Raw genomic sequence first — 13,057 nt, 5'->3', positions numbered from 1 at the left:
TGCTCTTGCCCCGTGAAAGCCGTCTCAGACAGTCCACCAACGAATGAGTGGGGCTTCGTTCCTGCAAAACTTCTTTACAAACACAGAAAATTGAATTTTATATAATTTCCCAGTGTTGCAAAATATTCTTCTTCTTTTGGTTATTTTCAACCCTTTTGAAATAGAAAAACCATTTTTAGTGGGTTATATACACCACCTGGGAGACGATGGAGATTTGGCCCCTGGGTTTTGGTTTGCTAACCTCAAGGGCACTAACAGAAAAGTCAGACATCTGTGCTTCAAAAATATCAACAGAACTTCCCCCTTGCTCCTCTCACTTCTCAAACTTACAGAAAAGCGTCAATTCTGGTCACGTCCTATTTGGCTTAATATTCCATCACCATTCTCCAAGTCGCCAGGGGTGTGCTTTCTGCCTGTTACTTTGATTGCGAACCACACTTGAGGCCACTCCCATGCTGCCCCTCATGCCTAACTGTGGCCAGCACCATTCCAGAACGACTTTGCTCTCCAAGGCCTTTTCGCACCAGGCCAAACTGGCCTTCCTGATCTCTCTCCCTTCTTCCTATTCCTTCCTACCCTTGGTTGCCATCCCACAATGGCCCCATTACCTGACATCTGTGTTCATGTCACCCTAGTCGGGGGCAGAAGTATACACACTGAAGCGAAAGAAGTTTGCACAGGTCCTTTCCAAAGCTCTGTCCTTCATTTGATATTTGTACTTTTGTAGGATATGCTTGAAATCGCACAAAAATTGTCTAAGCCTCAGACCCCACAAAGTGTGGCGCCACCATTCCTGGAGCACATTTCCTAGCTCAATTGCTCTAAGATGTTCCTGTTTCTCCCACCGTCTCCTTGAAGCCTTCCCCTTACCATGTAGAAGACAGGTAGCAATTATACCCAGTGGGGATGAGAATTCCCACTGTTCTCCATTATCCTACTCAAATAACATAATCTGTCTAATTAAAAGATGACAGAGAAAGAAAGAATGGGAACTTGCCAGTTGAGTCATAAAAGACACAGTATGCCTCTTGTACTCAGTTATTTTCTTTTCTCTACTCATTATTTTGGTTTTATTAAATTTATCACTACTCGAGAAAGAACGCATTGATTGTTTTTGGCGATAAATAAACGTGTTAAGTGACAAACAGGACTTGAGTATCTGCTATGGACTGTGCGGTGGCATTAACGTCGAGGTGTCCTGTCGTTTTATTGGTGATGTGGTGGGTTTTGTTTTTGTTTCTGTTTTGCCTTTTTGGTCTTCTTGATTGTCCATCCTAGGGAACAAGGCTAGTATGACAAGGAGCACCAGTTCATGCAATGGCAAGGCAACTGGGATTCTTTCACAAGGGCCCCCAAAGGGCTGTTTACAACCCTCTAAGAGCAGCGTTGGAAGGATTATGTTCCTGGCATGGAGCAGTGGAACCAAGCAGAGACAGGCTGGCGATGGAACCCTTGGAAAGTCGGAATTTCTATGAAGTCATGAAATTTCCTTTTCAAATGTATATCACTAGCGTTTCTCCATCTTGGCACCATGGGCATTTCGAACTAGATAATTCTTCATCGTGGGGGCGGTCCTATGCATGATGGGGTGCTTAGCAGCATCCCCGGCTTTCACCCACGAACTGTAATGGCGCTCCCACCCGTGACAGCCAGAAAGATCTCCAGGCATTGCCAAATGTCCAGGACGGCGTATGGAAGAACCATACTCGAGAGGCAGCTAGCTTACTGTGTTGCCCTTCCAAGGAAATACCTTGGTAGGTGTGAGTTTGGAGGGGTAGAGAGAAGGCAGGATTCAGGTGCACCCTGCTGATTCTGCGGAAGCATTTTTTGGAATTTCCCCCATCCTTGGAATTGCCTTGGGAGCCCATTCCCGAACATCCTGTGGGAATGAGCCCGACTTCTTCATGCCCATAACTCATGGCTATATTCTCGGAATCACAGACTTTTGGAATTAGAAAAGATCTTAGAGACCAGCTAGGTTCAAATAATTATGCAATCCACCAAATATCTGAACTCCTCCAAACTCAGTGTGTTAAAGATGTTTGTCACAGGGACACTGCAGCTGTGCTGACAAGAGGTTACCAGATGTCATTTCATCGTCAAGGATTTAGAAGAGTATCTCATGCAAAGGAAAAATCAGAGGTGTGATCACTGGGGCGCCTGGCCGGCTCAGTCTGTAGAGCATAAAGACTCTTGACCTCGGTCGGGGCGTCGTGAGTTTGAGCCCCGTGTTGGGTGTAGAGTTTACTTAAAGAAACAAAGAAACAATCAAATAAATAAATGTGCCACAGCTCGCCGTCCCAGGTGCAACTGGGGGTTAGGAGGGAATGAATATTACCCATAGCAGTTCGTAACGATGTAAAACAGACGAAACAACCTTGAGTACCATTTGGCCGCAGAACTGAAAGACAGGGGTGGGGGGCTTCGGGGGGGGGGGGTGAAACGGTGCAAGCTGACTCTGAGATCTTCAGATCTACTGCTGGCTGCCATTTCAGCATGTTTTTTTGCAAAAAGGTTCACAGCTCGGTTGCTTGGCCAGGAAAAGGAAAAACCCTTGTTTCCTTTATACAGCCTCTCTCTCTCCTGGCGACACATCCTGTATTCATTTGCCCGAGATGGTCCACTTGAGTAAAAGTAAACCAAAGGAAAGCCATTTAGAAAACAAATCACCCGGCCGTCTCCGTATTCCCTTTTCATAAACACCAGAACCATCTTCTCCTAAACAAAACACGTAACAGTTGCCACAGGATGTTTGACGGAGGAAGGGACAGGTTCAGTTTTCCCGAGGAATCTCACTTTGTTCCTTTTGGACTGTAATGCAGGGAAGTGTCGGGAGGGAGGAGTTGCCTTTTCCTGGTCTGTTCTTCTCCTACCGGGGGACTTCCGAGGGAGCTTCCCACCCTCACCCTCTTCCCGGCTTCTCCTTCCCACTCTTGGCATGGGGTGGGGGTGGGGATGAATTCTCTCACGGAAATCTGCTGTCTGACACCTTCCCACCTGCACAGAGTGGACAACCTCGGGGGCACAAGTTTGATCCTTCAGGGAGCCTGCCGTCAGCCAGCTGAGCCAGACCGTCTCTGGGTGACACTGGGCAAGTGTCTTTAGGAGCCAGCCCTTTTGGCCCCGGAAATAAAGCTCACATCCTTCAATCAGATGGTCGGCAATAAAGCTGACATCCTGAGCTCCCGGGGTCTGGTCCCCAGTGTCAATTGGGTTTGAATTCAGGAGGGGAGGAAGAGCATCTTGTTAGTTACTTCTTAAGACCCCAACAATAGGACCTGGGTGAGAATGACTTAAATAACCATGTGAGAACACCAGCCCATTCACACCACATTCCACAACTAAAGGATCAAAGGCCGGTCAGACCTACCTTTCTGGTGCCCAGATACTGGTCACCTAAAAGGGGAGAATGCCAGGCTGAACACAGGGATGCTATTAATTATCCAATAATGGTAAAAGAAAGCAACTTTGTCCTTTCAGGAGCAGGGAGGGTGCTCGCTGGTTTCAGGTACTGGCCCTGACGTTAGCTTGGGTGAGTCAGGCCACCTTCCTGAACCTGTTCAGCTCTGAGCGTCTCAGAGGTCCTGGTGACAAAACCAGGTATCTGAGGAAGGCCCGTAGTGTTTGTTGAATAAGAGACTGATGAGAGAAAGAACCCTGTGAAAACAAGGCAGAACAGGCGAGCCCCCAAACCGGGGCTTTCAGGTGGTAAATGCTAATATGCATTTATTCTATGGATTCCTTACAGAATGAGCCATCATTGCCTACAGGGGTCCCTAAGGAATTGAGTTTAATGAAATGATAGGAATGACTGCAATTACAATATAATTGTGTGTACGTAAATATGCTTAGGGGAGGTTTGATAGAGTCTACGGTTGCCACATTCACCCAGAATTTTGGCCTGCGTTATTAATTTGCCCTACTATGAAGAAAGGGTTTGTTAATCAAAGATAAACTATTCCGCTGATATCGACTTAGGGAACTCCAGATCCTGTAATGAGGCAGTGCTTCGCACATACACAACTCTCTGCTAAGCGAAAGCTTTCTGGCTGGCCACATAGGAGGTCTCCTTATTGAAAGATTTATTTTTAATTTTGAACAGCTTCCCAGCATTACCCTTCATGAAAATTAAAAGAGGGAGCTGGAAGTTTGTCCTGTTCAGCAAACCGCCCGGCGGGTCTGCTCACCACGGCAGAGAAAACCTCACTGTGTCAGAGGAATCCTCTGTCTCCACCCCCCTTCTGCTAGATCGAAAAGAATTACACCTACATTTTTAATAAAACTTAGACTTGGGGCGCCTGGGTGGCGCAGTCGGTTAAGCGTCCGACTTCAGCCAGGTCACGATCTCGCGGTCCGTGAGTTCGAGCCCCGCGTCAGGCTCTGGGCTGATGGCTCAGAGCCTGGAGCCTGTTTCCGATTCTGTGTCTCCCTCTCTCTCTGCCCCTCCCCCGTTCATGCTCTGTCTCTCTCTGTCCCAAAAATAAAAAAATAAAAAAAAAAAAAAACGTTGAAAAAAAAAAAAAAATTTAAAACTTAGACTTTCTTCCCCTCCCTCTTTCGTATTGTTTTTGCACGTTTTCTTCTTTCGGGGGCTTTTTAGCCTGCCTTCTTTGCACTCCTTGGGCCTTCTGGCCTGGTAGGAGCTGACATAATCCCTTGGCCCGCATTCTTACGTATACAGAGAGTCATAGGGGTCCCCCCACAAAATCTGTGGGAGCCAAGCCTGTCCTCAGCATGTCTCCCAATGGCTATTCTCGGCCAAAGAGAATGACTTCACCTTGTACAGCTGAGGCCTCAAAAAGTCCCTTCCTACTTTTAAATCAGTTAAGAACACAAAGAGGCCTCAAAAAGTCCCTTCCTACTTTTAAATCAGTTAAGAACACAAAGTAGCGACGTGTCTGAGGACACGGACATCAGGCCGAACATAAGAATATTGATTGAATCATAAACCAGATTCCCCAGCGGGCACAGAGAGGCTGGCCCCGTCTAACTCAGAGACAGCAGTAGCACCAATATGTTCCCCAGGATCCACGGGCAATATTTCCAAAAAAGAACCAATAAAAAGCTGGCAAAGACAGAGTACTTACGATGCTATCAAAACCTCCTAAATCACACCAGTCTTTGTAGAAAAATAAAGCGGATCACCACTAACCGTGTTCAACACCCGAAAGCGCAGAAATAAAAGACCAGAGCAAAACCAGACGATCTGTTCACACCACGTATTTTACAAGACGGGTCACATCTGTACACTTGAAGCTACTTTCCGGTAAGATTCGCCATTCGAGCCCCAGTTTAAAACCCCCACCCGAGTCGTAACTTTGTATTTATTCTAGAGAGTTCAGGGCAAGGGGAAAAATAATGGCTTTGGAGTGGGACCCTGGAATACTTTTCACTACAGGATCAATTAATACAGATATATTTTACTTAACTATTGAGTGCACTTACTGAAACATTCATTTGAGAGGGAAGTACAGTAAGAGGTGATAGGACTGCTTGGCAATTTACAATCCTTTTCGGGCGAAGTTTGTTGTTCTTAAGGGCCTCATGAAAGGATAAGCTATCGCCCTTTTTTTTTTCCCATTCCCTTTTAACTCGCCAGAAATAAATAACAGGGAGCCAGCAATGTGAAGCAGGTGGCAGAGACCCAGGATGGAAAATTAGCTGGAGAAAGCGTGAAAACGTTTGCAAGGGATGAGCGGGAACCAGTGGGTCAGGAGCTGCAATTTACAAACCCAGATTCGGCTTTGCTCTTTGAAACATTTTATAGATATTCGAGACTTTGTAACAGTTCTTCAATGAACTCAGCAGAAACTCTTCATGAACAGAGAATGTCTTCAAGTCGGCTGAATTAGAAGAGGAAAGTGATGCCCAAAATGGAGTAAATGCACTCTCCCCCCCACGTGTCAATTATGGATTGACCTAGCAAAGGGGCTGCAAACCTACTATGTGTTTTGAGGAAAATTCTGCCAAACCACACAGAGAGAGCTGCCCATTAATCTCTTCACCATCCACAGATTTACCTGATGACTCTAGTAGAGGTCGGTATACATTTTTTTTTTTTTTTTTTAATTCAAACAAGATCAAAACATAGCCACTGACGCTTTTGTTGGAAAAGACAGCACATGCCACTATGGTGCTCTGCATTGGTAAAAAGCAATTTTATAAGCCAAAATAATCTGTTAAATGCTCTGATGTCCAACCATGGGCCTTGTGATCAAAATGGCTGATATGAATCCCTGACAAGAGAAGTCCAGCATGGAGTGACCCATCTCACTGACTGTCATCCCCTTTCAGACAGCGTCTTTTAATCTCATGTGATCGTCACCACTTAGCATAGGGCATGCTATGCAGTTGGGTGTCCAAAACAGTATTGGTGGAATGAATGATCATTCTTCTAAGAATCTTTTGTAATTACAAGGCAGCTCGCAGGTTTATAATCAGATCCATGGGGTTCCAGTTTAATTGTAGAATTAAGTCTAAGTTAATTCATGGATACCTCCATAAGCCCTTTATCTCTGTACATTTATTTATTTTTTATTTTTTAAACTTTTGAAATTTTTTTATTTGTGAGAGAGAGGGAGAGAGAGAGAATGGGGGACAGGCAGAGAGAGAGGGAGACACAGAATCGGAAGCAGGCTCCAGGCTCTGAGGTGTCAGCACAGAGCCCGACGCGGGGCTCGAACCCACGGACTACGATATCACAACCCGAGCCAAAGTCAGACACTCAACCGACCGAGCCAGCCGAGCGCCCCCTCTCTCTATTTATATCATACAATAAAGTAGATCGGATTCCTACCTGCTTGGTTGGTTGTCACGGTGACAGACACCGACTGGTCCGGGCTGGGGTTATACTTGGACACCCCATTCACGGCCCAGATTTCGAATGTGTAATTGGTGTGAGCCAGGAGGTCAGTGATGGAAACTTTGGTGGTCTTCAGGCCGTTCTGCTGGGGGGTATAGTGGACCCCACTTCCACAGGGTCGGCACTTGCTGGAATCACCAGCCCCACATCTCTTGCACACCACATTGTAGGAGATGTCCTGGCGACCACCCGTGTTCTGAGGGCTGCTCCATTCCAAGTTCACGGATGTCTCATTGACGTTTGAGATCAAGTTGAGGGGAGCGGATGGTGGGCCTGGAGAAGGAAAAAAAAAAAACCACACACACACACATACATTATCACACCAAGAACTTAAACTATCCTTTTGGAATCTCTGCGAGTTTCTATTATTCTCTGCAGCGATGGGAAGTAAGGTGGGCCCATGTGGCAAAGAAAGCAGAAAGCCAATCAAGCCAGCGAGGAAAAAAAAAAAAAAAAAGAAAAATCTTTTAAAAAAAAGCACGCCGTGAAAGAAAGCTGCTACATCGGTAACACCGACTGCTGTCCTGAGACGGTGTGCATCTCGACATCGACATCAAACACGCTCCAAGTCCAGGCTTCTTTTTGAAGCGGCAGAAAAAGAAGATAGAACTTATCTGGTTTTTATCTCACCATCTGCAAACAGGCACAGATGAGCGTGATTCAAGTTCCCAGGGCTAGTGTGGGACCCTGGTAGAGTAAGAGGTATGTGCCACTTCTGAAGGTAAATCGGGATTCCTAAGTACAGCGCGTCCTCCATACGGAATAAAATTAACCGAATCGTATAGACACGCCTCTCCAGCCCGGCACGGCAGTTGGGAGTTAAGCTCGTCATAGGTAATTAGAAGGAACTCGTGTAACCTGGTTGCAGCGATGTCAAAGGTAGAGTCGTTGGGAGATCCCAGCTTGCGGCAGGGATCGTGCAAAGGCTCTCAGGCCCCACGTCCTGCCCTTCAGCTAGCCAAGGCTGGACCAGGCCCTTTTGAGCTGACTCATTCCCACTGACATCAAAGAGTTTGTGAAACATGAACGGTGGTGGCGGCTGTTTGGAAACAGAACAACTGACCGCAAACAACATAGTGGTTGGTTTTAAAGATAGCAATAAAAAAAAAATAATAATAATAATAATAATAAGACTAGCGAGCCATGACGAACCCTCTTGTTTCTTGCCGGAGATTAGTCTTTACGTGCCAAAGAGTTGCAACGCAAACTGCCTTCAAGGAGAAGAATCTGGGTGGGAGAAGGGAGGGGATATTCCTGGACTGAGCCAGTACCAAAGGCTGGAAAGATATCTGCCCCACTCTGATGCAAAACACCTCCTCAAAGGGACATGTGGAAAGTCCTCTCTTCCTTTCTCTTCCCCATTTTGGTCTTCCAAGAAAAGAACCAGAGGGAGTTTTAATAGAAATTTCAGGTTTCTGGCTCACTCTATCTATTCTAATGTATTTGCGATGAACTGCTTTAAGGGAAATGTGACCATGTTCCTCAGGAAAAGGAAGTTAACTGGAGGCCTGTGTGAACCGGGAAGAAGCTTTATCTAGTCAATCACAATGGACTGCGTTGTTCCAAAGTAACCACCGAGCCAAAATCGAACGAGGCAACCTACTAATAAGGAGTCATACCCAATATTTATTACTCAGCTCATGCTGTTGGATTGCTAAAGGATCTTGGTGGTAATGCTGAAAAAGGGTTAATCCAGGGCTTCCCAATCTCCCCTCGAGACTAATTATCAACAGCCTCTCTTAATTTTTGAGATCTAGGCCCCGTCCAGTGTCGTAAAATTTGTTCCTAAAAGTAAGAGTACCCCCACAGAAGTCTGCAGAAGGAAAATACGAATTTCTTTCTTGCTTAGGTTTCATATTTATAGCTATGGTCCTTAGCTTCGTGACTGGAATATAATAAAGGTAAATAAGTGGTTTCTGAATACGTGAACAGAGACAGACAGGAAGTTAAAGATGATTTGGCCAAACAAATAACCTCATTTTAAAAAGACGAGGGAATTGAGATCCAGTTTGTGGACCTGACAACACTGAAATTCCGTGCAATTTCATTAGTGACAGAGTCGGACTAAAGTCCAAAAGTCCTAACTCCCACTCCGGGGTTATTTCCACTCCGCTATGTGGCTCCCCATAGAGGTGTTATAACAACAAAAGCAGTAGTTTTGGCCAAAGTTTAAGAGGTAAAGGTAAAAAGGGAGGGTGTATCTTCTATCCTGTTCAAATTTTATGGATGCTTGCCACCATGGTGAAATCCACTAGTAGTCTGCAGCTAAAACTTACCACAGCTTGGTTTATAAAATGGGTCAGCCACTGGTTCTTATTTTGCTATGACTTCCAGGGTTAAATACGAGGGACTCTTAAATCCATTAACCCCCTTGCCAAGGTTCCTGATCCACTTTCACATGGGAAAATGTGACACAATGAATCAAGCAATGCAGAAGCAAAAAGTCAGTAATTAGTATGTAGGACGGGGCATGGCAGTGTCTAAACAGAGAAGAAATGGAGCAGAAAACTAAATGGTCACAGGACTCAGAGATATAACACTGCCCCATGGGAAAGAAAGAAAAACAAACAAAAAAAAAGATGCTGCAGGATTTCAAAATGGAGGGCTGGGCCCCAAACAAGTGGTGGCCTGGAACAGGCTTCTTTGGGCAACGATTCTTAAAGACCCTGCGGTGGATGCTAACGGGAAGACAGAGGACTAGGCAAGTTCAAGTTCAATGATGCCTCCATGAATGGTTTGGTGAATTGTACTGCATATGTTTTGTTTTGCTGCCATAGGGAGTGATGTTATATGGGCTTAAAAATTGGACTATGGTAGAGTTTTATTTTGTGGGTTTTTCGGGGGGGGGGGGGTAGCAGATAGAAAAATGCCCACCCAGTACGATAATCACGGTGTTCTGCAAAGGCCTGGGAAAGAGTGCATGCTTTATAAATTAAAATCATAACGGTGGTTGTATTTTGTTTGCAGGATCGTGGTTTTCTTTCTTTCTTTTTTTTTTAAACTCATGTCCATTGAAAGATGGTAAGTATATTTCCATTTATAAGGAGGTGCCCTCTTTTCCTCAGAAAAGAAAGTATTCTCAAGACAAGAAAGTATACGCTTTAATACAACCCAAAAGTCCATCCAGATCCAACAGTAATACCTAATGTTAATAGCAGCACCTTAACACAATTACCTGTAGAGATGGCTATAATGAAAAGAAAACAGCGTTCTGAGTAACATGGGCTGTCTCAGTAAATACAAGGCATCCAGGAGGGAAAAAAAAAAAAAAAACGTAACTCAGATGATCTTGTCTTCTGTTTACGTAAAGTAAGTAGTGTATCTGGATATTTGGGAACCATTAAGTTTCTGACAAGGGATTTTGCCTGTCTCACCAGACACAGGTCAACTTGCAAGCAAGTCTCCAATTACAAATATGAGATCTGTAACAAAACACGGTAATCATACTCTTTGTTTAAATTTTCTAGTCTCCATATTGAGATCGCACCTACTAAGTACCTAGCCTCAGGTAGCTTATAGGTCATTATACGTTACAGGGTCTTGTCCTTTTATCCTTTCCAAAACTACCCACTACTAGCCTTTATGTAGTACTGGCAGCAATCTTGATTATGGCATCGTCCCACCGTACAGGTCACGTTTATTTCTCTAACTTTGGACCATGTGATGGGGTCTTGCTGTTCAGACATACGCTGCGTTAACTGTTTCTATCACCGGTCTATGTACTCCCCGAGAGAGCTGATGTCGTCATCATTTCCCAGTGTCTACCCTGATTCCCACTTCAGAATAAGCACAGTAAACGTTTGAGGAGTTGACGAATGAATGGCTGGATGGCAAACTAACAAAGTCCTGCAATGCACCTGAGGCCCCCTACCTACAGTGTGTGAATTAATACAGCCCTCCCTGAGCTAAAGCTGGGAGTCAGTTCTTACACACAGACGACTCATTAGCAGTAAGCCCTGGAGAGGGGTATCTCAATATACCTCGTTTAATTCAAGTCCCCCCGTTCTACACTTTAAAAATACTTTGCAAAAAGGAAGTTGGGCTGTATATCATATCTTAGTGATTACTTCCGTTGGGAGGGATTGTGGACTCATTCACATGCTTATTGTTTGTTGCCTGCTCTAGAAGACAAAGGGAAAGACAAATCAGACTCATTTTGATGCTTTCCTGGATACCTGAAGAAGGAAAGGGCAGGAAATCAGGGGGAAGGAAAAGACTAAAGGAAGCTAAATACGGATGATGTGAGCAGGAGGAGGTATAGTGCAGGCCCTGGACTCACTCTCATTTTTTATATCTCCATTACCAGCCCAGCATGGCCGGGAGCTTGAAATGTGGACTCCATGGGGTGCCTGGCTGGCCCGGTAGATCATGCAACTCTTGATCTCAGGGGTTGTAAGTTCGAACCCCACGTTGAGTGTAGAGATCACTTAAAAACAAAATCTTAAAAAGATAAATTAAAAAAAAAAAATATGTGAGCTCCCTCAATCAAAGTTTTGTTCATTTAGGACTGGTTATTACGACTTTCTTTCTCCATCTTGGTTCCAGCCGATGGTTTATTTGGTTCAGAAGCTGTGGGCAATTTTATACCTGAAGAAAGTTAAGTTTTACATTTTCAAAGGTAGGCTGGCATTTTCCTTAGTAGCCTTTGTAGAACCACAGTTTCCTGTACATTTTATGTTTACCATCAACATTAAGACATTTTTAAATACAAATCAAATGCTGGAGTGTCGGTAAGGGGAAATAAATGTACTTCCTTTACATTTTTTTTTAACTTCTTTGGAATTCATGTATATAAGTCCCTCCACGAATGGAGCTAGAATGTTAAACTCTTTTAAACGTCTCATGTTTAGAATGTCCTTCGTGTTTGAAATATAGGTTAGTGGCATAGATAATAACTCTGCTACCAGGACCAAAGGTCAAATGCAATAATCTTTAACTTACAAATCCATTACAACAGTATTCAACAAAACTTTCTCTGTAAAGGACCAGATAGCTAGTCAGTATTTCAGGTTTTATGGGCCACTCGTTCTCTGTAGCTACTACTCAAGTTTTCACTGTACCTCGAAAACAGCCATAGACATCACCTAAACAAATGGATGTGACTGCATCTCAAGAAAATTTTATTTTCAAAAACCGGGGCAGGTGAATTCGGCCTTCGGGCCATAGTTTACCAGCCCCGGCTACAAAGAAATTGTTGGGAGAAGTGCACCCTCCCTTCAAAAAGATGCTCGTTAGAATCCTCACAATTTGGCACATTAACTCTAGGGACTTCAAGCATACCCTGAAACTATCTAGGGAGCTCAGTCCAAGAACCCCTGATTTATATCTTCCTACAGCCCTGGCTTCTAAGGTTGAAGTTACATCTACCTTCACGGACTCAGGAAGAAATAAAATATGTGCAATATTATGGCCTATTTCTTGAGTTTCTCGGTGCTCTGAAAGCAATGGCCACCGTATTTCCTGCCACTGTGAATAAATTGAATGAACATCCATTTGCTTCGCTGGTGTGAAATACTTTCTCGATTGCACAGCAGGTACTTGTGAAAGGTGCTACAATGGGTAATTATTATTTTCTAGTGGGATGTCAGGTTGCATTTGGTTGACAGGAGTTTGACAATATGAAGTCCCAAAGAAACCTTAGCCAAATTATAGCAAAAGCAAAGGACTATCATATCATATAATAAAATATCATATCATATTATATCATAAAAGGAATCTTGATCTCCCTTAACCCATCATGTACTCTCTTCTGGGAAAAGACAACCTTCCAGAAATAAAGCATACTCTATCTAGAGAAGTTGAGTGAATGTGACATTTAAGAAGGGCAACATTCCGAGTATAAAAGAACATTCTAGTAACTCTACAAATCTTAGTTCTTCTCTCCTGTGCATTAGGCAAAAGTATAATTCCCGAGTAGTTTAGAGAACACACTGGCTTACGTCAGGATTTAAAGTAGCCCCATGTAGGAGAAGCCAATGTTAACATACCCACATGAAATCTGTATGAGCCTTACTTATTAATAAGTCATTGAAAAGGGATCAGCCAACACTGAACCTAAAGTCATAAATGCCTCCGATGCGAAGGAGGAGCTTGGTGTAAACTATCCCAAGGAAAGTCAATGTCAAGCTAAGTGCTCTCTACGTACCCCACCCCAACCCACAAGCCAGATAAAATGCTTTTTTTTTTTCAATGTTA

The 13,057-nt window shown here is 44.1% G+C and overlaps 1 protein-coding gene across 4 annotated transcripts in view; it reads right to left on the bottom strand.

The window, feature by feature from the left end:
* EPHA4 (EPH receptor A4) overlaps positions 1-13,057 on the bottom strand; it is a 149,587-nt gene that overhangs the window by 54,712 nt on the left and 81,818 nt on the right. For all 4 annotated transcript variants that reach the window (XM_049615826.1, XM_049615827.1, XM_049615828.1 and 1 more), the window contains one exon: positions 6,797-7,135. In XM_049615826.1, coding sequence (XP_049471783.1) covers positions 6,797-7,135 — 339 coding nt within the window. The remainder of the gene's footprint in view (positions 1-6,796; positions 7,136-13,057) is intronic.

Source organism: Panthera uncia (assembly GCF_023721935.1).
Source record: "Panthera uncia isolate 11264 chromosome C1 unlocalized genomic scaffold, Puncia_PCG_1.0 HiC_scaffold_3, whole genome shotgun sequence".
Classification (NCBI taxonomy): Eukaryota; Metazoa; Chordata; class Mammalia; order Carnivora; family Felidae; genus Panthera; species Panthera uncia.
The sequence above is the reverse complement of the archived record's forward strand: the minus strand, read 5'-3'. Positions and strand labels throughout refer to the sequence as shown.